At 31.1% G+C, this 21,636-nt stretch overlaps 1 protein-coding gene across 4 annotated transcripts; it reads right to left on the bottom strand.

Annotated features, from left to right (window-relative positions):
* Positions 1-1,063: 1,063 nt before the first annotated feature.
* Positions 1,064-21,496, bottom strand: LOC126739556 (CCR4-NOT transcription complex subunit 3). 4 transcript variants are annotated; one of them, XM_050445302.1, is made up of 11 exons: positions 21,190-21,496; positions 20,822-21,054; positions 20,601-20,756; positions 20,361-20,540; positions 18,672-18,810; positions 17,758-17,966; positions 10,171-10,279; positions 7,404-7,765; positions 3,878-4,195; positions 1,268-1,477; positions 1,064-1,214 (listed from the first exon to the last, which is right to left on the bottom strand). In XM_050445302.1, exons 1-11 carry the CDS (start codon positions 21,194-21,196, stop codon positions 1,116-1,118), a joined length of 2,022 nt encoding a protein of 673 aa, XP_050301259.1. In that variant the 5' UTR covers positions 21,197-21,496; the 3' UTR covers positions 1,064-1,115. The 4 variants fall into 4 exon arrangements, with proteins under 4 accessions (XP_050301259.1, XP_050301257.1, XP_050301258.1 ...); XM_050445300.1 differs by having other exon boundaries at positions 21,262-21,496; XM_050445301.1 differs by having other exon boundaries at positions 10,177-10,279; positions 21,262-21,496.
* Positions 21,497-21,636: the final 140 nt, after the last annotated feature.

Genomic DNA, 21,636 nt, shown 5'->3' with positions numbered 1-21,636 from the left:
TCAAAATTAAAAAAAACATATTCGGTATACGTAAATCATCTATTCATCTGACGTCAATAACACATCTATTCACCGTTGAATTGAGGGTTAAGATCAACGCGGAAAATGCGACGTTGATTCAGCAAACAGAAACAACGATGTCTCAATCATGACATTGTCGTGCCGCTTCGTCAACGTTGATTCAACTGTTGCTAAAACGTTAATCAACGTCGGATTGTTTCGGACATTCAACGTTGATTCAACTACACCTTGCTGCCTAGGTATAGAACAGTTTTTTCTTTTTCGCTACCTTAGTTGTTATTGAAAATGTAGATTTCTTATAATTTTCTTAATTTATTCAATACGATACAAACTCAACAGATTAACAAATATTTATAGAGGAAGAAGTAGCCCAATATATAATCATAAAATAATGAAAATAAAATATATTATACTTACATTTCTTGTTATGTCGATATCTGAAGAATTATTGTCCATTTTGTACATTTATACAAATAATCGTATCTACATAAATTCTTAAGATAACGCATTAAAAAAAAAACTATTTCTTGCACCTAGTTTTTAAATCTGTGTGCAAATATGTACAATAAACATAGCTACATATAAATAACATTTATAGAGCCTCAAGAATAAACTGGTATTACTGCAAACTCCTTGATTTTTTTGTTAAAAGACGTTGTTAATATTTGTATATTGAAATGCTAATATTTGTACAGAGCTCAAATGCTAAACATTTTAGTTGAATACAATTGAGCAGACAAATTTCTCAAAATTGCTCACTATTTATTGTATTTGTAGTCATATGAAATTTCCTTTTATTTCGTCCGTCAATTTTATTTAATGCCTTATTACACTTTTCTTAGAGTGTGCGACATGCAAGTTTGAATCAGAATATTTGGAATTCATTTCGCTTAGTCAACATAGTTACAACTATATTAGTTAACAGCATACCGCAGATCCGTAATATAAAACTTTGAGGCATTCAAGTTAAGGCGTTTTGTGTACTAATCTGCTGTGATGACACTAGTAAATTAATTGGGAACACATAGAAAAATAAAACAAATTTACTGTTTTAGACGTTTTTATATAAATAATAACATAAAATCTATACAACTTTAATTAAGGTCTTTATCTTCTAGATACTTATATTCAAATGTGAAGCCTTCTTTTTTCCTTTGACCCCATTTTTCGTAATCAAAATATATGTAGGTACCCTAAAAATAAAACTGGTTTATTATGCAATGTACAAATTCAAATGGCAGCGTACCTGTTCGTACTCCTCGTTAATAATTTTCGGTTCTTCGTGCCTCTGAAACCACATCATATATTTTGTGTGAAACCTCCAGCTCTGTTTCTTAAGAGCCTTCGCGGCTAAATACTGAGCCTTTGTGCCTTCCATGTAGTAAAACACGAAAAAGAGCGTTTCTGTACCAAGTCTTTGATAAAACTCTGGCGTGTCTGAGTTAAATAGCGGAGTCTGAAATTAAAGATTTTTTTTTAATGCCTTTACTGTTCTTCTTATTATACTCAACTGGCGCGTTTTGCAGGCATACTGTAATATAATATAGTAAACCCAGTACTATCGTAACTGCCCACATTGACTTTTAATTTGTTATGTATTTTTGTTAACATTCAATGAATTAACGAAATTTCATTACGTCTAGGGGAACGTGTAGGAATGAGAGCGCTAGTGATTAAACGGCAATTAGTTATATTTGCGCGATCGTAAATACTCAGCCGCTTCTTAAAGACTGCTGACTATCGGCGCTAAGATCAGCATGAAGTTAAGCTGACATTATGTTTATGCTCATTTACTAGCAAAAGACCAATTAGTTAAAATATGAATAAAATGAATTGCATAATTTAGTTATTAGTTTTCAAAATGACGATCAGCGAGTAAAGCTGCAATAAATATGGAGTAGTTCACCTGTAGTGGTGCTCTTCCACTACTTCAATATTTAAATCTTAATAAAAATTAAAGTCTTAAATATTTTAATTTAAGACTTAAGTCTAGGGGTGATGAACTTCAATCTTAGTCTTTATAAACCATACAAATATTTATAAATTTATTTTCTTATTAATTTTATATAATTTCCTATTTTTTTTTAATTTATTTTATTCTTGTTATTTTACCTTAGTTTAAGTAACCTGAATGTACCATCCTGTAATCTGAATATACAATGTTATTTAGTAATAAATATTTAATTTCTTTTTTAAATCGAACATATTTAAACGTCTTGATATAATTTGATTGAAACAGAGGATTGCTTAAGTTACATAATTATGTTGTATTGAAAACTTCTCTCAAAGAAAGTTTTAGGCATAGGATGTGTCAAGATATCTTTTCTCATATTTCCAGATTTCATAAATAAATTGGATACATTAATTTTGTACTCTTTGTATTCTATTTTTCGTTTCTGTATCAAGCCAAGGTCCGTAAATATGTGCACAATAACTGAATTGAATAAGAACCGAAGTCTAATATTTTGTAACATTAACAACACTCCAACAACCAATTCCAATAAGGACAATATGTTCGTAAAATCGCAACTTTTGATCCAAATTCAAACCCCAAATTTCTGAATTTTAATTTGTTCGTTATTGATGATTAACCGCACATTCTCTTCGATGAATTTGCAATTTTTTTGCTACCGAAGAGGATGCCTACAGATTTTTTAGAATTCAAGGTTAAAGAATGCTCATGCAGACAGACAGCTGTGCAATAACATCAAGATTCCCATTAATTACTTCAACATTACCAGTCAGAGCTTCTGTTACCTCATTAGCTTTCACATTATATTTTTACGTCGATTTAGATAGTCTTCTTTTTTTTCGGAAAGGAACATGCTTCTTGAACTGTTTATATATTAGAAAATACAATCACTGTTCTAAGAAGAGTAGGCATTTCAGTGTATAAAGTATCTCAGTAAGCTGGCATACCTTACAGTCCTTTAAAGAAGAGATACATATACGATGGTAGCTGCATGAAGAAATACTGGCGCATCATCTTAGAACCATATCAAATATTTTTCTAATAAAAGGAGAGCGTTAAAGAATAAACAACATTCTGAAATGTTAACAACCACACCAATGCCAATTAGGCAGTATTTTATAGAAAATAAAAAAAGGACTAAAAAATATGATAAAACTGAGATAATTAAGAAAAATAAAGGAAACAAAATAAACCATTTTTGAGTCAGAATATTTAGAGAGAAAGCTTTATATGCATTTTTTGACACAAAACAGACAAAGTGAGGAAATATGAAACTGAAACAAAAGGTGCGAAAACCGAATGTTCTGGCAGTGGATATGCATATTCTTATATTTGTGTTTTTTGGAACCTTTGGTGTGACACTCAAATCACAAAACAGTTTTACAACTAACCAAAACTCCTTTATAGTTTTAATCTTCTCCAAAAGATGCTATTATAGTTAGCGAAACACGTGTCGAGAATAAAATAAGATTTTAGTTAGTGGTAAGTGTTTTATGACTTTCTATTTGTGTTATAAATAGTTCTTTCCAGAAATAACTAAGATCTCATTCAAAGTATGTTTAGTTCAATTTTCGGATGAGTAATTTCGGAGTGACCAAGGCTAGAATTCGCCTAGTAAGATTGAAGCTATATATTTGCAATTTCTTAATAAAGACTTTATTACTTATTTTGATATTTAAATATTAATCATCTACGATGAACCTCAGATAGTTTACTGTAAAAGTTTTCAAGATATATCTATTATTACATTATTAATTCTTTCTAAGTTAAGCCTTGTTAAATTTCTAACTCTTTTTTAGTAGTACCAGTATACAAAAGAAACAGGGCACACACAAAATCATCTACAAATGTTCAAGAGTCATGAAGAAAGAACAAAAATCTTACTTGTATATAATAAGAAGGTGTATTGCACGGGTTCCTTGCCAGATACGTCCGTATTCTCTCCGTATCTGATGGATGGGGCATGTGGAAGTAAGCCGCTTCCATCAATTGGAATTGCAGCTGGTGTTCTTTCTGTAGCGGTACAGCCCCTAAAGGTGCGACACCAAGCAGAGGCGGAATATGCGCCTCCGTTTTCGCCTGGTTCTGACTCCGAGGCGGTTCGAGGATCACTTGGGGTTGATGTTGCGGTTGCGAGTCCAGTCCCGCCCTATCTATCACTTGCTGGGCCATGGTTTTTAGGGTCGACATGCCCTCTGAGATCTAAAGTTAGTAAATATGTGAGTTATTAACCATATTGGTCGCAAAACATATAGACAGATACTGCCGTGTTTAATATATCTAATATTCTTGAGCGTGCATGTTTGGTTTTTAGAAAATACATATAGGTATTTGATTACACAGGGAGAATACATTACTCAATAAACATAAAATATTCCTCTACCCTATACACACTAATATTCAGATAAATAGGTCATTTGGTTGCTGTCAAGCAACTGTAGCATATTATACTATAGAGAAATATTTTAATTAGGAATATTTTGGTCTAAAACTTGGTAGAGTCTATTCAAGTCGATACAAATTTTATACACAATTTTGAAAAACACTGTGTATAAACAGTACTTGTAAACAGTGGCCCCAAGAATAACAAAACAAAAGTATATGTAAACATATGTATACACTGTAATGTTGCTTATAATTAATGTACATTTTTTAAATATTTTAATTTTTTAACAAAACTATACTTATTTAAATCTTTTATATAATGAGGGCAATTAATACATTTTTAAATTGCATTTGTAATTGGATTTTTTAAACCTATAATCGTTTTTGTGGAAACCTGATAAACATTATTTAGTGATTTCGTTTGGAGGTTATTCATTCTTGTAAATTATTATTAATTCTCTAAAATAAATTGCATTGTTTTGCTTCTAAGATTTCTTTTAGTCTATTTAAATTTAATTCTTAATAAATTTTGCTTGAACTAGTAAGCTGAAATTTACTTTTATTAAATAAGTAATCTGTTTTATATAAAGCAGATAGCATTGAAACTATTTTATCAGTATATATATTTTATTTATGTGTAGTGACTAATTTAAATCTTCGTCTTTAAAACCTAAATATTATACATTTGACACTTTATCCAAAGGTATACCATTCATGCTAATATTTAGATTGTTATTAATTGACTTATTTCTACCTGTATACACCAGGACGGTTTAAATTGGCAAAATTCAAATTTAATACATAAGAACTATACAACAAAGATCCAACTAACCCCTGTGGTACCCCATAGGTGCTAGACAACCATTCACTAACAATATGTTCAAGTTTTATCTATTGTTTTCTATTATATAAAGTAGGGCTGGCAAAAACCGGCCAAAATCGAAACCGGTAAACCAGTTTAAAAAAAAAAACCGGTTTCGGTTAATACCGTTTATTAGAACTTCGTTTTAAAACCGAAAAAACAAATACGGTTTTTAAAAACCGAGAACGGTTATTCGAAACCAGAAACGGTTTTTCAAAACCGAAAAGGTTTTTAAAATCGAAAAACCTCATCAACCTAAAAATAAAAATGTATAGTTAATTATTCGGAAAAGATATTATAGATTAATCGGTTTTTGATTGCTATCAATTTGACAATTTGGATTTTACTATGAATGAGCTGTGATATGTGTTTTACACATGGTGAACTAGAATAACTACAGTTAAAAGGATAACATTTTCTTTATAAGTCTTTAATTAAATAAAAAAACTTCTTTCGGGAACTGTGACGTAACCCCAAGTGAGGGCTAAACAATGTAATATTACACATTACACAACAAAACACCAAGGTAAAAATAAATATATATATATATATATATATATATATATATATAACTGTTTTTTCCTATGTACCTATTTCTTTCCTCAAAAAAATTAAAATCAAAATTCCACCCGCAATATTTATAGCATAGTATATTAGCGTTAGCGACATCTGTTGATACACATCCCAGTTATGAAATAAAACCCAAATTCGGAGTTCTGTATAATATAATTTGTTTGGTAATTCCCCAACGCGACTTCGACTTCCCTCTGTTTCTCTGCTCAACGCAAATAAAATAAAAAATATATGTATTAATTTAATCAATTTATAGAGTTTTATTTAAGTTGTCCAAAGTCAATTTCCAATAAATATTCTAGAATCCTGCAACCCAAACTGCTCACTGCTAACCAAAATTTGACTTAACAAAGCCGTTTTTTCTTTTTGATTTGGTTAGTTTGCCTTTAAAATCACGGTCATAGTCGACCAACAATCCATTAACCACCTAATCGGTTTTTGGTTTTGGTCAAAAGTTCAAAAACGTCGGTTAACCGAAAATTGATTATTCGGTATTTGATTTACTTGAAAACCGATTTGCTTTATATTCGGTTTTAATTAACTAAAACCGTGGTTAACCGAAAACCGGTTAATAGGTTAACCGAAAAATCGATTTCGGTTGGCAGCACTAATATAAAGATATCTCAATGAGACTGTCTAAAGCACTCCTAAGTCCCATTTTAAATAAATTATCTAAAAGCATATCTATGCTAACTACACTAAATGCTTTTTTTTAAGTCAATAAAAACTGCAATAACTATTGGTCGTTTATCTAAACCGCTTGAAATATAGTCCATGAAATCAACAATAGCATCAAGTGTACTAATGTTCCTCATAAAACCTTATTGACATTCCTCAGTCAGTAGATGGGTATTAATAAAGAATAGCATTGTCCTCCTTATGATTTTCTCTAAGTTCTTAGAGTATACCACCTACCACTGAAATAGGCCTATAATTGTTCATGTTATTTTTATCATCTGACTTAAAAAGTGGAATAATTTTGCTGATTTTTAATTCTTGTGAAAAGCTTCCATTTTGAATGGTTTTATTGAATAATTGTACTAACACAGGTAACATGTAATCTCCAGGATTGTGTACATCCCTAACTGCAGTTTAGTTTTAGTTCCTTTATAATTTCTAATAGCTCTTCTTCGTCAGTGATAAGAAAACAGAACTGTTATTGTGGACTTCTTAAATAGAAAAAACTTCATTTAATTGTTCAATTTACCTTTCCAAATATTTAACAATAGTTTTACCGACCACGTAAAAATATTTATTTAAATTGCTAGCGATATCTCGTTGACTTTTTATATTAGTTTTAATTGTCAATAAACCAATAATTACTTTATCTTTTTTATTACGGTATTAATAAAGTCCCATTGTTTTTTTATAATGTTTCTAGCTTATATATTGTTTTCATTTAGTTTGAAAGTAACGATTAAAGCACGAATTTTATTATTTATTTTATTTTTAATGTTTTCAAACTCAGAAACTAACATTAAGTACTCATGTCGGTTAATTTTCCCTAAGATTTATTTTTACACTCTCTAATTAAATCAATCAGTTCTTGAAACGATGTAAAATGTATGCTATATTTAAAAGAAATCTAACCTTTTCATCGACACTTCCATTAGGTATCGTTTGAACGTTTTCAGGTACCGTTGGTACTTGTTGAGGCGGCGCAGTGACCGAATTTAGCAGGTGCGTTGTTTGGTTTAAAATGTTCTCGGTGGTGGGTGCTACGTCGTTGGAAGGTTTCGGGGCCGTTGGGGCAGGACAAGGTGCAGTCTGTTGTTGCTGTGTCGGCGCTGGTGGCGCCTCTGTACTGGTGTTTACTGTTTTGTTAAGGTTATTAGCAGCCACGGCAGCAAAATTACCGATCGTTGTCATATTTGTCATAACCGGTGAAGGTTCTCGCGCTGCTGGTGTAACGGTAGGTTTGTTCGGGGTGCTCGATGCGGCTATCGTCTTACCTAGATTGCGAAATTAAATTTTATAAGAAAACAGTACGCAACCTTATTATTTTGATTTAGGCAATTTTGCTTATTTTTATTTACCTTCTTAGAAGACCGTAAATTCGAAACAAAAGTAGAGTCTACTGTGGGGAATATGACAACATACATTTCATGTGCTCACCTCAATGTGAAGGTTGCCTTTAAGAGCTCAAAATATATGAGTATGCCGTGTGAAACACTTCAATGTCAAATTCTCACTATCAAACATGTTACCCGCACCTATAAGTAATATGGCATGTACTGGGTAATAAGGCAACATTAAATTATAATTTGGAAAAGAGAAATTACAGAGGTTTTAAAAAAGGCCCAAATTTGCACACATACATTTTGACTTCCATTAGAAAATCTTGAAATTAAAAAATCTAACTTTTTAAAACATTATATTAAGTATTTATACTACGTTTCAGAAATGTAGAGAGCAATAAAATGTCATTTTGTATGCAAAAGGACTACATGGTGACCCAACAATAATTCATGCCCCTTTCATAATTCAATATTGGTTTCACTGCAAAATTCTTTTAAGTTTTGACTAGATATAGATATAACATTAATATTATATATTATTACACAACAATTAAATTACATTAGATTATTTTCTTCATCGTCATCTGAAGAATTGTCGTCACCCCTTAACATTGTGGTTAAAGGGCCAGAGTATCAAGGTTCCAAATTTTTCCTGGTACTTAATGATCTGCTGTACTGCTTTTGGCCATTCTTTCTGGCCATTTTAGTGTCACTTACTTAACGGCTTATAGTCGTATTTTGTCGTGCTACAAATCGCTTTACTTTTCAGTAGGATGGCGGTAAATGCAGCACAGCTATATTAGATTTTTCTGCGGCATATTTCATAAAATATTGAATGACTGAAAGGTTGGCAAATCTTTTAAAAAACCCTCTTTCCTTTCTGTTTCCTTTTCCTATCTTTCCAATACAGCTAATCTGCAAATGTCTGTAATCCAAGGACTCTTCCGTTTTGTTGTATTATTCTTAACGTATGGTACATTTTTATCAAAAAAACTAAGAATACAAGAATTAAAAACCTCAACCTTCTCTTAGACGGCTTAGAAATCAAGAGTGGCAGAAAATAACAAAATGATCTGACTTTTGTCTTGCCACTTTTTTTTTACTATATAAATGTTCCTTTGTTCCTAGGGATACTGCTTTTAACTTCTCAAACATCTTTGACAGTAAACAATTTCATCGCTTTTCAGTAAAAGTGATTTTGGGTTAACAAAGAAAAATTGTCACTTGGTTACGCTTAATCAAAATTCGGGCAAACATTTTTTACCAATTTCTTGCACATTAAAACTCAAGTAATCGTGTATATTGAAAGTAACTTATTCACTCACTGATGTTGGAGAATTATTAGAACATCTTTTCCTTGCAGTGCATGTCCCGATTTTATTATTATTCTTATAATACTTATTGCTAATACTATGACCTAAGAGCAAATACTATTATGTTTAAAACCCCATTACGAAGTTCTCCATGTCTTTGTTACCCATGCCCTTAGTACGATTATAAAATCTCATTACGATAGGATCATTGAGTTTGATAAAGATGATAGAGATAATAAAGTTTACACTTATGAACGAGCACGAAATTGAGCAAAACTAGACGCAATTCTCTGATTTATTACTCTATACATTTCTCAAATAAACTATAAGGCCAAAGTTTCTTTTCTAAACAATCTAAACTAATATTTTAGATAACAGGGTTGGAGTCTTCGCAAAATCTATCAGAAAAAATGCAGGAATCATATGGATGGATCGTAAATAAATTATAGACTAATACCAATCCCATTTAGACCCATTTTAGTCATAAAAATATCTCTTCAATTTGCGCAAAAGAAATTTGAGCTAGGTAATACGTCGCGCAACCATTTTAATGCGGCAGATGTTTTACTACCAGTTTAACGCCAAAATTCACAGAATAATTGTAACTATAAATCACAAATCCTGTACAAAGATCGGAAACAGTACGTTCGACCAAAGCTAGATTGGGAGCCCTACTTTTCCCCAAAGAACATATTTATATCGGATTCCTGAGTCTTAAACCAATAAACACTTGCCAAATTCGGTTAAATTTTTTTTGTCAGATTTCTTACCGGTTTTATGACAAGACTGTGTAAATTAAACCAAAATCAACCTTATCATGATGCTTTATATGAGCTTGTGGCGACGTGAAAGAATTAATTTTTTAAATGAGCTAGGACTGAAGAACAAAATTAGGCCTATTATCCAATGCAGCACTCTCTCCCGTTTAACTCCATTTTTACCATTTGAAAAATGAAATAATTACTTGCCTAGTGCAAAAAAAATGTTTCTAATAAAACTGAGTGAAACATAATAATAAAAATGTACCTTTACCGGCTGGTGTAGAGGCGGCGCTAGCACTACTGTAGTTCAGGACAGAGTTAACACTGGTGTTGAGTGATAATACTGACGCCCGGACTGCGGTTGGTTTCACTGGCTGAAATAGAATATTTTTTTGTCAAAATAATATTGTTTTTTACTTTTTAAAAAAATGATATGTCCGAAATGTATTTTTGATACAATCCGCTTTAAGGCGGGTTTTCCTAGCCAGCGTATTTTGTCCGCTGCGTTCTACGTAATACGACCGTAGGAATAAGCCGAGACTGCTTAATCGGAATGTGAAGTTAGTGTTTTCCTATAATATACTTTCCACGCCCGACTGCATTCAGTGATAATGATAAAACAGGGTGCATTCAGAAAAAGTCGAATACATCATACGCCGCATATATTCATTAAATTTTGTAGTATTGCCCTTGTGTATATAATGCTTAAATAAATTAAAAGTACTTCATTAACGAGGAAAATATAAATGAACACCGCGATAAGAAAACCGTTTCTGCCGACGTGAAACTTCCTATTCAGTTTACCAGCGTAAAGATACCCTGGCTAAGAAAATCCGCCTTTACGTTGTATAATAAACCGTTTACATTGCGGTACTATTTAATATAGATTGTTCTATTTTCTACCGCGGTTACCAAGGTTTAATTTGGTCGGATAAATAAAATAAATGTACCTGGGTTACAAAAAAATAATAAATAAAGTTTCTGGACATGTCGATTCCAGATTTCACTCTCATGTTATCAATAAATTCTTCTGCTGGTGCCAGTTATTCGGTCAGTTCTTCATGTGAATGTACTGCCAATTTCAGATTGTCGTGAATACTTAAATAGTAAATACAAGAATTACCTGTTTAAAACAACTAAACCAGTCACTAACACAATCGGGACAGAAATTTAAGACGTGCAAGATCAGTGAGAAAAAAAGGTGCATAAATCAATCCTGTTACACCGATCAAAATTGAAACCACTATAGTCTGCATTTGCCACAATCTCTGAACTTCAATTTTCTTGTATTTAAGTAGTTTCTGCTTCTTTTTAAACGATGTTGTAATCAGATGGGATCGGTACATCTAGTAGGTTTTTTATGTTTAATTGTTATGTCTGGTTCATTTGCAGCTTTTGTTTGTGTTTGTAAAAAACCTTGTGCAAAGAAAAACCTGTGATTAAAATACTAATTTGGAATAAACAAATACCAAATCCCATTCAAGTATCACTATTGAATACAATAACAAAAGGATTAGGTCCCTCTTAAAAAAGATATAATAATTTCAAATCTATTTAGAAAAAAAGCGACTCAAAGACATTGTTTATGTTAATTGGAAGAACCTTGCAAAACTTCAGGACTACATTTTCTCAGTCAAATTCCAAAAATCTTTAATTACCATCTATTACCACTACATTAAAGGTATTTATTTTGTTGGAATATAATATGTAATTTTTCAACACATTTAGAGCTAAAGTGCATTTAAATAAAGACCACCCCAAACAACTATGGCATACATGAGACAGAATAGATTCAATGAGAGCTTTATAAATTAAATTTATCAAATATTTTTTTCTGAATTGCATAAAATTTATATGTTTTCTTGTTTTAGAAACCAAGGAACCATAATTTGTTTGTTATGTTTTTATCAATGGTACTGCCCAAATATTTAATGTTACTTCCTTCAATTAATTTTTTCTTAAATGCAAGGAGCATTTGGTATACTTAGTTTTAATTAATTTATGACTCAACCAATTAACTATGGCAAATTTTGATAGTATTATACATGACAAGGAGTTGGCAACACATCTTATTAGCAACAACATATTCATTACGTTTTGTGTTTCTTTTGTTAGGGGGAATCGTTATACGAGCATCTTTTGACATATTCTATTGTTTTCCATCACTTTCGGTTTAACAGGAAGTGACACTTACTTTCTTATTTAAATGAGGCAAATGGTATATTATTACATATTTTTATAGAAAATAATATTCTGAGAATAATGATACCGCATTTGCTAGTTTTTTTTTTAACTCAGAAAAAATATTTTTTTAAATTTCAAAATAGAGTGCCATAAATCGCTGCTTTCCGAGAAAACCGTCACAATTCAAAATTTCTCAATTTTTGGTTTTTCGAACCAATATTATTAAAAAACCGTTCTATTTTACCAGCAAAACCGACACAAATTAATTTTGAATAATAGCTGCTAGATGTCACTAGGATCATTCGACACTTCTCGGTATTCGGCCGCCAATAGTGTGGAAGACCGTACCAATTCAGTCGCGTCGTGACATTTGTGCACGTGATATCGTACATTTTCGTAAAATATTGTCACAACTCAAAAAGTGTCGAAACCATTTTACATTTTGTGATATTTTTTACAGTAAAAACGTCGCAAAATGAAAAGTGACTATAATATATTTCAATATATTCGAGGAAAATTGTTTTTTCGATTTGTGTCGTTTTAGTCCGAAAAAATAAGTAATATTTCTATATCTAATGCATGCTACATGGTAACATTTCGATTTGAGACAGTCTTCTTTGTAAAATTTGTGAGTCTATATCACTTTAGCGCACAAAAATTCTTAATTTTCTAATGAAGAAAATAGTACCAATGCTATTTAAGGATAAATTCTAATAAGTAGAATTAAGCCTTGAATAATTTTGGAAAATATTTATATACCACCAATTTTATTTTACTAAATATCTTAAAAATATCCAATTTATTATTATTTACTCTATTGATAAATTAATTCTTGTTGCCCTAAATTAATAATAAAACCTAAATTGTTTATGCCTGTAATATTTTTTTTTTAAATAAATATATACCGTGCTATTTTTGTCGAAATCAGAAAAGTAAAATAGGGCTAAAAAAAACCCAAAGATTAATTTAAATATTGACCGATCTTTTATGTTGCTACACACAAGCTTTTGACAAATAATATATAACTATTCCAAGATTGTTGTACATGACTTTGTTCATTTTTAGGTTTTCTAGCTTTATCACAATGTCAAAAAGGAGATCATCTTTAATCCTACAATTAACGAAAAAAAATTTAGAAGTTCATAATATAGAAGAGCCCATGTTGAAAATTAGTTGTTTCCTTAGCGATTCAAGTACCCATTCAGATCATGATTATCAGATTATAAATGCCTCCTCCATCTACTATACATCCAAGTTAAATGTATACAATTTGACTTTTGTCAGCTCTACAAAAAATGATGTTGTGTGTTATGTTTGGCATGAGGGTGAGGCAAATGGTGGGGCTAACGAATTGGCTCATGCGTCTGAAACTATCTTAATGGACTAAAGGAAAAGGCATTCCTTGAAAAAAATTAAATGATTGATGTAACATTTTATACAGACAATTGCTGCAATAAAAATAAATTTTTATTTGCATTTTACATGTACGCTGTATCAGTACTGCCGCATATTAGTTCAATAACTCCCATAAGTACCTAATTAGGGGACATACCCAAAACTATGCTGATAACATACACTCAGTGATTGAAAAACAAATTGTGAGATATAAAAAGTCCGCAGCTATCTACGCACCTGATCAGTACGTGACATTAATAAGGCAAGCGAAAAAAACTGGGCAACCCTATGTAGTTAAAGAAATGAGTCATGACGATTTCCACGATCTAAAAGATTTATCGAAGCAAATGGGTGTAAAAGAATTATACGAAAATGAAAATGGCGATCTGGTGAAAACTTCCGACATCAAACTTTTTGAAGTACGTAAAAAGCACATTGGATACTTTTTTTATAAGACTTCGTACAAAGATGCGTCATATTTTCGTGTAAATATGTTTTCTAGACGATCGTCTACTGATTTTAATGAGATAGAACTGAAACATGCCTCAAATAAAAAAACTGGAATTACGGAGGCTAAGAAAAAAGGTATACTTTCATTGATCGCAAAAAATGTTATGCCACGTTTTTATTATGAATTTTATAATAATCTTTAGTTGCGATAGATGATCAAATAAACCATGACTATTTTGTATCGTCAATAAATTTCAAAATTTTTGTTTTTTTTCTACTTTTTTCTGTTAAATTTGTTGATTTAAAACCTAAAGTAGATGTATTTTAAGTTAAGTTACTTTAATTATTAGTGTTCGCCTATTACTATTTGTAAAATTACTACATAAGTTTATATAAATAGAAATAAAATGCCCTTTGATGTTTCATTTTTAATTTTGTGACTCAAGCTTTTGTTTATTGTTACGGTATCCTTTTCGTGGAAAAACGTCACTTCTACTTTTTTTGAATCAGGTATCTAACTTTCTGGGAAGTATTATAGTAGTTATTATTAGAAGTATATTATTATTAAAAATATACATAAGATAATACTTATTTTAAACCAAACTCAACTTTAACGTTTATTAAAAAGTAGTTGTATAGCAAAATATATTAAATTATGAAAAAACTTTAATTGCCTCTACTGAAAAATGCCAAATTTGGAATTGTGCCACTCTTGTGGGAAAGCAGCGAAATGCGTTGAAAGTTCTAATTTTTAATCAAGTAATCACGAAAAAATTATATTTATGGTATTTTATTACTATTTGAACTTTTTACAGGCCTATTTAAAATTTCCAAACCAGTATTTTTGGCCTTTACTTTATTTTTTTCAATAGCACGTTGATGGGAACACCACTTTTGAAATTATTTTTTTCCCAATAATTTTAAATGATTATTTTTTAAATTAGTTAATAAATAAGCCCATACAAAGAAAAAACTAAGTCAATAAAAATAGCACAAACGGCTTTGATTTATTCAATAACAGGGGACTTTGTAATGACACGCCTATTTTTTTTCCAACTGACATAAGACATCATATTTTGTCAAAGTTCATATTACTAACGGTAAACAAACAGAAAAAATATTAGGTTAATAATTTTATTCAAATATAAAAACACATATTGTTCCAAATTGCCACCTTCTTGTCTAATTAAAGTACGTATGCGGGGAAATATAACGTACGACATATCAACTTTTTCTTAATTGGTAAATATTTCATATATGAGTTTAATATTAACTCTAAAGCAGGCCGCACACCTACGATACAAATGTTGCGCCACAAATGATTTTTCACAAATGTATCGTAATTTAGCGCGCGCGTGTTATTTAATTTGGATCCACACACCTAAGATGCATTTGCTCCCAAACGGCATTTGAAGCCACACCGCATTTGTGTTTACTCCCCGGATAATCAACCTGTCCGATATTTGTTGCGGCGTGTCGTGTCACGTTTTAAAATACAAATAAAGAACGATATTACACAAGCCATTTTATTTATTCAGGAAGTAAAGAAATATTACATGACCACACTTTGCAGGTAACATTCTATAGGAAGCTTGAGATTCATCATCATGATTTAATGATAGCTTTGATACTTCAAAATTTCCCTTTTTGGAACAACCATTATTATAGTGATGAATATGATATATATTATAGTGATTATAGTGATCTATGAACTCCAAGGAGGCTGCAGCAGCGGTGTTCTGTGATCTGTCCAAGGCCTTTGATTGTGTGGATCATGGAATACTGCTGTCAAAGCTTGATTTGGATTTAGGGGAGTGGCTTTGGGGTGGTTGAAGTCATACCTGTCTGGCCGCACACAGAGGGTGGTTGCATCTGGATTTTCGTCAGGGATAGCACATCTTAAATGTGGTGTACCTCAAGGGTCAGTGTTGGGTCCTATTTTGTTTTTATTATACGTTAATGACTTAAGCTCTCTATCACTGCATGGACTAGTGGTTCAGTTTGCCGATGATACTACAATTCTGTGGCATAACAAAGATCAAAAACTAGTCAGATCTCTCATAGTAGAAGACCTTCACAAAATTAAAGAGTGGTGCATCTGCAATCAGCTTGTATTCAATGTGGATAAGACTTTTGTTCTGGTCTTTAAGTGTAATGTAGAGGGTTTTTTGTTTGATGAGCAGAGCCCACTACATGGTAGGGATTATTGTCCATTTCTCGGCCTCTTCATTGATGAGAGTTTAAGGTTTGACAACCACGTTTTAGGCCTCGCTGCTAAACTTTCTTCTGGTTGTTTTGCAGTCAGGATTGCCAGGCATGAGTTGGGGGGGTTGTTTGCTCGTTCAGTTTATTTCGCCTTAATAGACTCTCATATCCGTTATGGGTTGCCATTTTGGGGTTTGTGCTCCAAGGGACTCCTTAACATAATTTTTACTATTCAGAAAAAAGCATTAAGGTATCTGTGTGGTGTTGGTCTGAGAGTCTCTTGTAGACCTCTTTTTGTAGCTGAAAGAATTTTAACAGTTTTCTCACTCTTTATATTGGAAACTGCAACACTCATACATAAGTCCGTAAGTCCACCATCCTGCACCAGTCATAATACTCGTCAAGTGGGCAACTCATCTCTTCCAATCCCCACCTCCTCACTTACGAGAAACTCTCTTATATTTATTAGTCGTAAAATATTTAATCATGTTCCCTTTTCGATTAGGACTGTTACAGACCTTTAAAAAGTTTAGGAGAGAACTAAAGAAATTAATCTTACCAAAAGCTTACTACAGCATTGAAGAGTATTTTAACGATTTATTTTAATATTTAAAATTATTTGGTTTTTTCTTTGTTTATATAAAATATGCTTCTATGTACAATCAAAATCGATTCTGTATTCTGTTTTTGTCCTGTATAACCAAAAAATACTTGTATTATAAATTCTAGGATTAGGAAGCTTTTAGCATAAGTTTGTAAACTTAGCAAATAAAGTATATTTTGACTTGACTTGAACCCAGTAATGACGTCTTCTTCGGTTTTCAGTTAATAATTGCCACATCATAAAATCATCGTCATCAGAAGACGACGACATGGCTACAAATGCGGAACAGAACTAAGCCCTGATGTGCGTGCTTGTACCGCATTTGGGGCAAATGTACAAAATGTTGAACGAAATTATGTCGAAGGACAAATGTGGCGCCACATTTGTAACTTAGGTGTGCGGCCGGCTTTAGTAAACACTAAAATTCTTTTAAAAACTGCGGCAAATTTATTTAAATAACAAATAGTAATTGCGCTTGACAAGTTACTATTTGTTATTTATGTTACAAGTATACAAGTTACAATGTTATGTATTATGTCAATTGAAAAATAATTGAAGAACGTCAAAACGTAGCCTCCTGTTTAAAAAATCAAAGCCTTGTATGATATTTTTTTATTAGTTAAATGCGTTTATTTATGTGACGTTTATATAAGTTTTTTTCTTCTTATGGGTTTATTTATGAACCAATTAAAAAATAATCATATCAAATTATTGCGAAACAGAAACTGCATTTCAAAAGTGGTTTTCCCAATAATGTGTTATTAAAAAAAAATAAGTTACTGTGAATATTATATATACATATGGAATTCCTAAATCAGTGCCCTGTTTAACTAAGAAAAAAAAACATTTTGGCTAAAATAAATCTTTAATACTCATATGTTTCTGTTAAAACGTAATTTAGATAAGGCAATCAGTTTCTTATATGTGGTTCTCTTTCTCACATTCAATTTTACGGGGTTCAAGTAAAATATGCTAGTAATAACACAAAAACACCTTGTATAATATAGTATCTACCTTAGATTGGGGAGGTTGCACCTCTTTTTGCACAGCCTTTTTCTCCTCAGGTAAGAAAATTAGATCGGTGGAATGGTTAAGCGGTATAGGGGCGGCAACGGCGCCCCCTCCATTGGAGGCGATCAAGGGGGCGGGCGATGTCGCCACCGGCGAAGATCCGGATATCACAGAGGTGGGCGTTCCTGCTGTATCAATACTGTCAGTTGTCACTACGGGTACGGGGAATAACATAACGGGAAAATGGTTTAAATTAAAATAATGATTTGGAGTTGTAGATTTAGATTAAAGGAAAAAAAGAAGGAAGTTACTAAAAGGTTTGAAGGTAAAAAAATGATAGTATATAGTGACTAAACAAAGGTAGATGTAATATGAAAGCACTAAAGAGATGTCATAGTGAGTACCAGTAAATTTTGAAACTTAGAGATACTCACTATATGTGACCTACAAAAAAAGACATTTGAGCTAGAGAGGTGTTAGAAGTAAGGAAAAAAATCTGTTTATATCTCTATTTTGACAGTTATGAACTAAGGCATTTTATCTAAATATTGCTGAATAATCTTTGCATAGGTGCTCTGTGAAAATAATATGCTTGTATTCTTCCAACTCCTAAACACTAATTAGAAATACTTAATAAAACTTAAAAAGATGCAGGAACAATTAAATAAAGTGCTGATTATTAAGAAGAGTACCAAATTGATATTTTAAAATTTAACAGAGAGAGGTAATGATATATAATGCGAAACTTTTAGAGACTTAAAACAGTAATTTAAATATCATCAGACAAATGGATACAATTATATACATTAAACCAAATTTAACTAAATAAGAATTTTTAACCAACAAAGGAAAACAGAAACTAACTACAGCATAAAGAAAATAGCAAAAAACTCCACAAAACCATAACGGGCTAATACCTGATGAAGGCAATCCAACTCCACTAAGCTCAACTTCATCCAAACCAATGATGTCATCATAGATGAATTCATTGTCTTCAAAGTCTGGGTCTTTCCAAGCTTCTATATAGTAATCCACGTTGTCTTTTATAGGTTTTATCTGAAACACGACGTTTTGCTAATTAACTGGTTTGGCAAAGTTATCCCAAAAAATATATGGAGAGAGGCCAAGATTTTATAATTAGATTAATATGTTCTCACAATTTTAAGGCCAAGGTTTATTTGAACAAATATCTATTTTATTAAAATTTAACTTGCTTCTTCATTATGAATAAATGTAAAACCAAACATTTTAGTATTCATTAAAAAATAAGAGTCAGATATAATAGTATTAAAGAAAAATTAGAATTCCACAACAAAATATATGAAATTCTGTGATTATTTTAGATTTATAAAATGTGTATATTTCCATAAAAATTTATTTTTTTGAAAAAATCATATTTTTTTATATATTGGCAATAGTAGGTAATTATATTGTATATAGACAGACACTAGTATCTGTTCTTTTATTAAAGATATTCAAAAGTTGCTTTTTTAAGGGTGTTTCTAATTCAGAAGTTAAAAATAAATACATAAATAAATTAGGCCTTTTATTACAAGAAATAAAATACTTTTATAATAACCAAAATCTTATAGTGCATGGATGGCAAAGAAGCCTCAATCTATACTAAACTAAAAAGTAATCAAAAGAATTAAAATCAATACACTAAACTATAAGAGTAAAAATAAACAAAAACACATAGACCAACTTTTGTTTGGGGGAGAATGCAATACAAAACAATAAAAAAAAATAATGGGCAGCAAAGTGGTGTTGTACAAAATAAATTCTGTGTATAGAAAAGAGAAACACAAGGTCATACATTTACTGGACAATTTTGTTTTTCTAGTAGATATTTTTTTAATTTAAAATTAAATTTGTTGAAACTGAAAAGGTAAAATTAATTAGGAAGTGTAAAATTATTTCTTATATTTGCAGAATGTACAGATGAACATTATATAATAAATATATTGTGTAAAATATTAAAGTTTCTGTGTAAAATTACATAAGTGATGTTTTGAAGTTTTTTCTAATTTAACCCATTTTAAATCAATAATTTAATACATGTTACTTTACATCAAAAATGTCAGCATTGTAATCATTTTGCATTTCTTGTATCTTGCTATCAGAATCATTAATAAAATTAAGAATGGCTTAAACATACTAGTTTTCTTGCTGACTTTTCAATACAATGCAAAATCAATATACTTTGTTGTAAATTTATAATTTCCTAAATCTAAATATAATTGGTTGTATTTGTAAACAGAAACTAGATTGTAAATGTATACTTTGAATTTACATGTTTCTTCATAATTTTTAATTTATTATTCATGTATATTTTCTATTGATTTGCCCTCCAGTTAAATAACTGTGCTGAATCTATATGATATTCCATATTACTTTTATTCAATAAAGGAAACTTTACCCCAGAGAATGATTTCCAAACTATAATGAAATCACACCATTCATTACCATAAATGTAACAAAATGTTGGTCTAGTCTAGATCCTACAGGATATCACTGCATAATTGATCAAGAATTGATATAAAAAAAACAGTAATTGGTTCTTGGTTTTGACATAAATTTCAAAAATGTTTGTAATCTCAACTTACTTGTTTGACTTCCACAGATTCATTATCTAGCATTCGTAAAAGTGCTTCTAGTTTTTGTATATGAAACCTATGCCTCTCTAACCTACTTTTCAGTTCTTCCATCCTTTCCTGCTTATCTTTGTCCAGTTTTTTCTTGCCTTTTGACAATAGCTGCTCTATTTCACTTTCAAAGGAGTCAGTCTACCAAAAATATAATGAAATGTCACACAATATTAGACTAACTTATGATTTTGGCCCAACCTGTATTGATAGCTCATCTATTGATGTGCTTAACCAATGTTGCATTTCCTCCTTCTCTTTCTGTGCTGGGTCAATTTTTTGTGCTCCTCCAAGTCCTTCTTTTGAATATGCTTTAGTTTTTGTTTCTCTTTCAACAACCTTAAACCTCTCCATTTGCTATAAAAAAAAAATAAAAATAAAAAAAATGTAGGTACAGCTTTATTCAAAAATTTTTTACTAACAGTTTCAATAAGTTTCCTATTTTCCATAAGGACGCTCTTATCCTTGATCTCTCCTGAAGCTATCCAACTTTTAATTTGGTCTCGAAGTCTTTGCAACTTCTTGATTTCCTTCTTAAGGTCACCTTCATATTTTTCCTTCTGATTGCTGTTTGCTGCAGTATGGACCTTTTGCCAGATGTCTTCAAAAGTATCGACACCCTCTGTTACTTTTTTTAAGCATCGATCTATTTCCCCTGAAAGAATGAATCAGAAACACTGTGTTAGAATAATTGCTTGTATCAGTAAACAATCCAGGTTCTGTTTAGGACCAAGACTTAACGAATTTCAGGGGTTATAAGTTTATTAATAGTTGCATCAAATAAACCTACTTCTCATCCTTTCTCACGTATTTGACCAAGGTTTTCTGTTAAAAAAGTAGGAATTTCGAAATGTTTTTATACCTTGTAGTTTCCTACTAGCGGCCATGTCTGTCGCTTAAAGTGTTTTCTAGAAACGGTCCCTACATCAAAATAACGATACGGAACAGATGGAAAGGCAGTGGATATTGATCTCTGTAAACCAAGTTCGAAAAAATATTCTTTGCATTAATTATTGTGCTTAAAAGTTATTAAGTTTTAAGAAAATCTTTTAACTCGACAATCAAAAATACAATCGTTCCAAATGCTGATAAAAAATGACGTTTGACGTCAGTGTTGACACTGACGTTTGATTAAACTCTTGTTGCCAGATGTCTTTCAAAATCAACAAAAAGTATGAATTTTTTTAGTTTTTATCAAATTTTCTAAAAAATGTATGACTTTTTTACCAGAATATTT

The sequence above is a fragment of the Anthonomus grandis genome, chromosome 8 (assembly GCF_022605725.1).
Source record: "Anthonomus grandis grandis chromosome 8, icAntGran1.3, whole genome shotgun sequence".
In the NCBI taxonomy this organism is placed as follows: Eukaryota; Metazoa; Arthropoda; class Insecta; order Coleoptera; family Curculionidae; genus Anthonomus; species Anthonomus grandis.
Note: the sequence above shows the minus strand (reverse complement) of the source record. Positions and strands in the feature narration are given on the sequence as shown.

What these genes read in the sequence shown, in the direction of transcription:
- LOC126739556 (XM_050445300.1), bottom strand. Translation starts at nt 21,286, where the DNA reads ATGGCCGCTAGTAGGAAACTACAAG. An exon ending in CTCTACACCAGCCGGTAAAG is followed by an intron (nt 7,766 to 10,170) that starts GTACATTTTTAT and finishes TTCGCAATCTAG; the next exon opens with GTAAGACGATAGCCGCATCG. An exon ending in TTAACGAGGAGTACGAACAG is followed by an intron (nt 1,215 to 1,267) that starts GTACGCTGCCAT and finishes TTTTATTTTTAG; the next exon opens with GGTACCTACATATATTTTGA.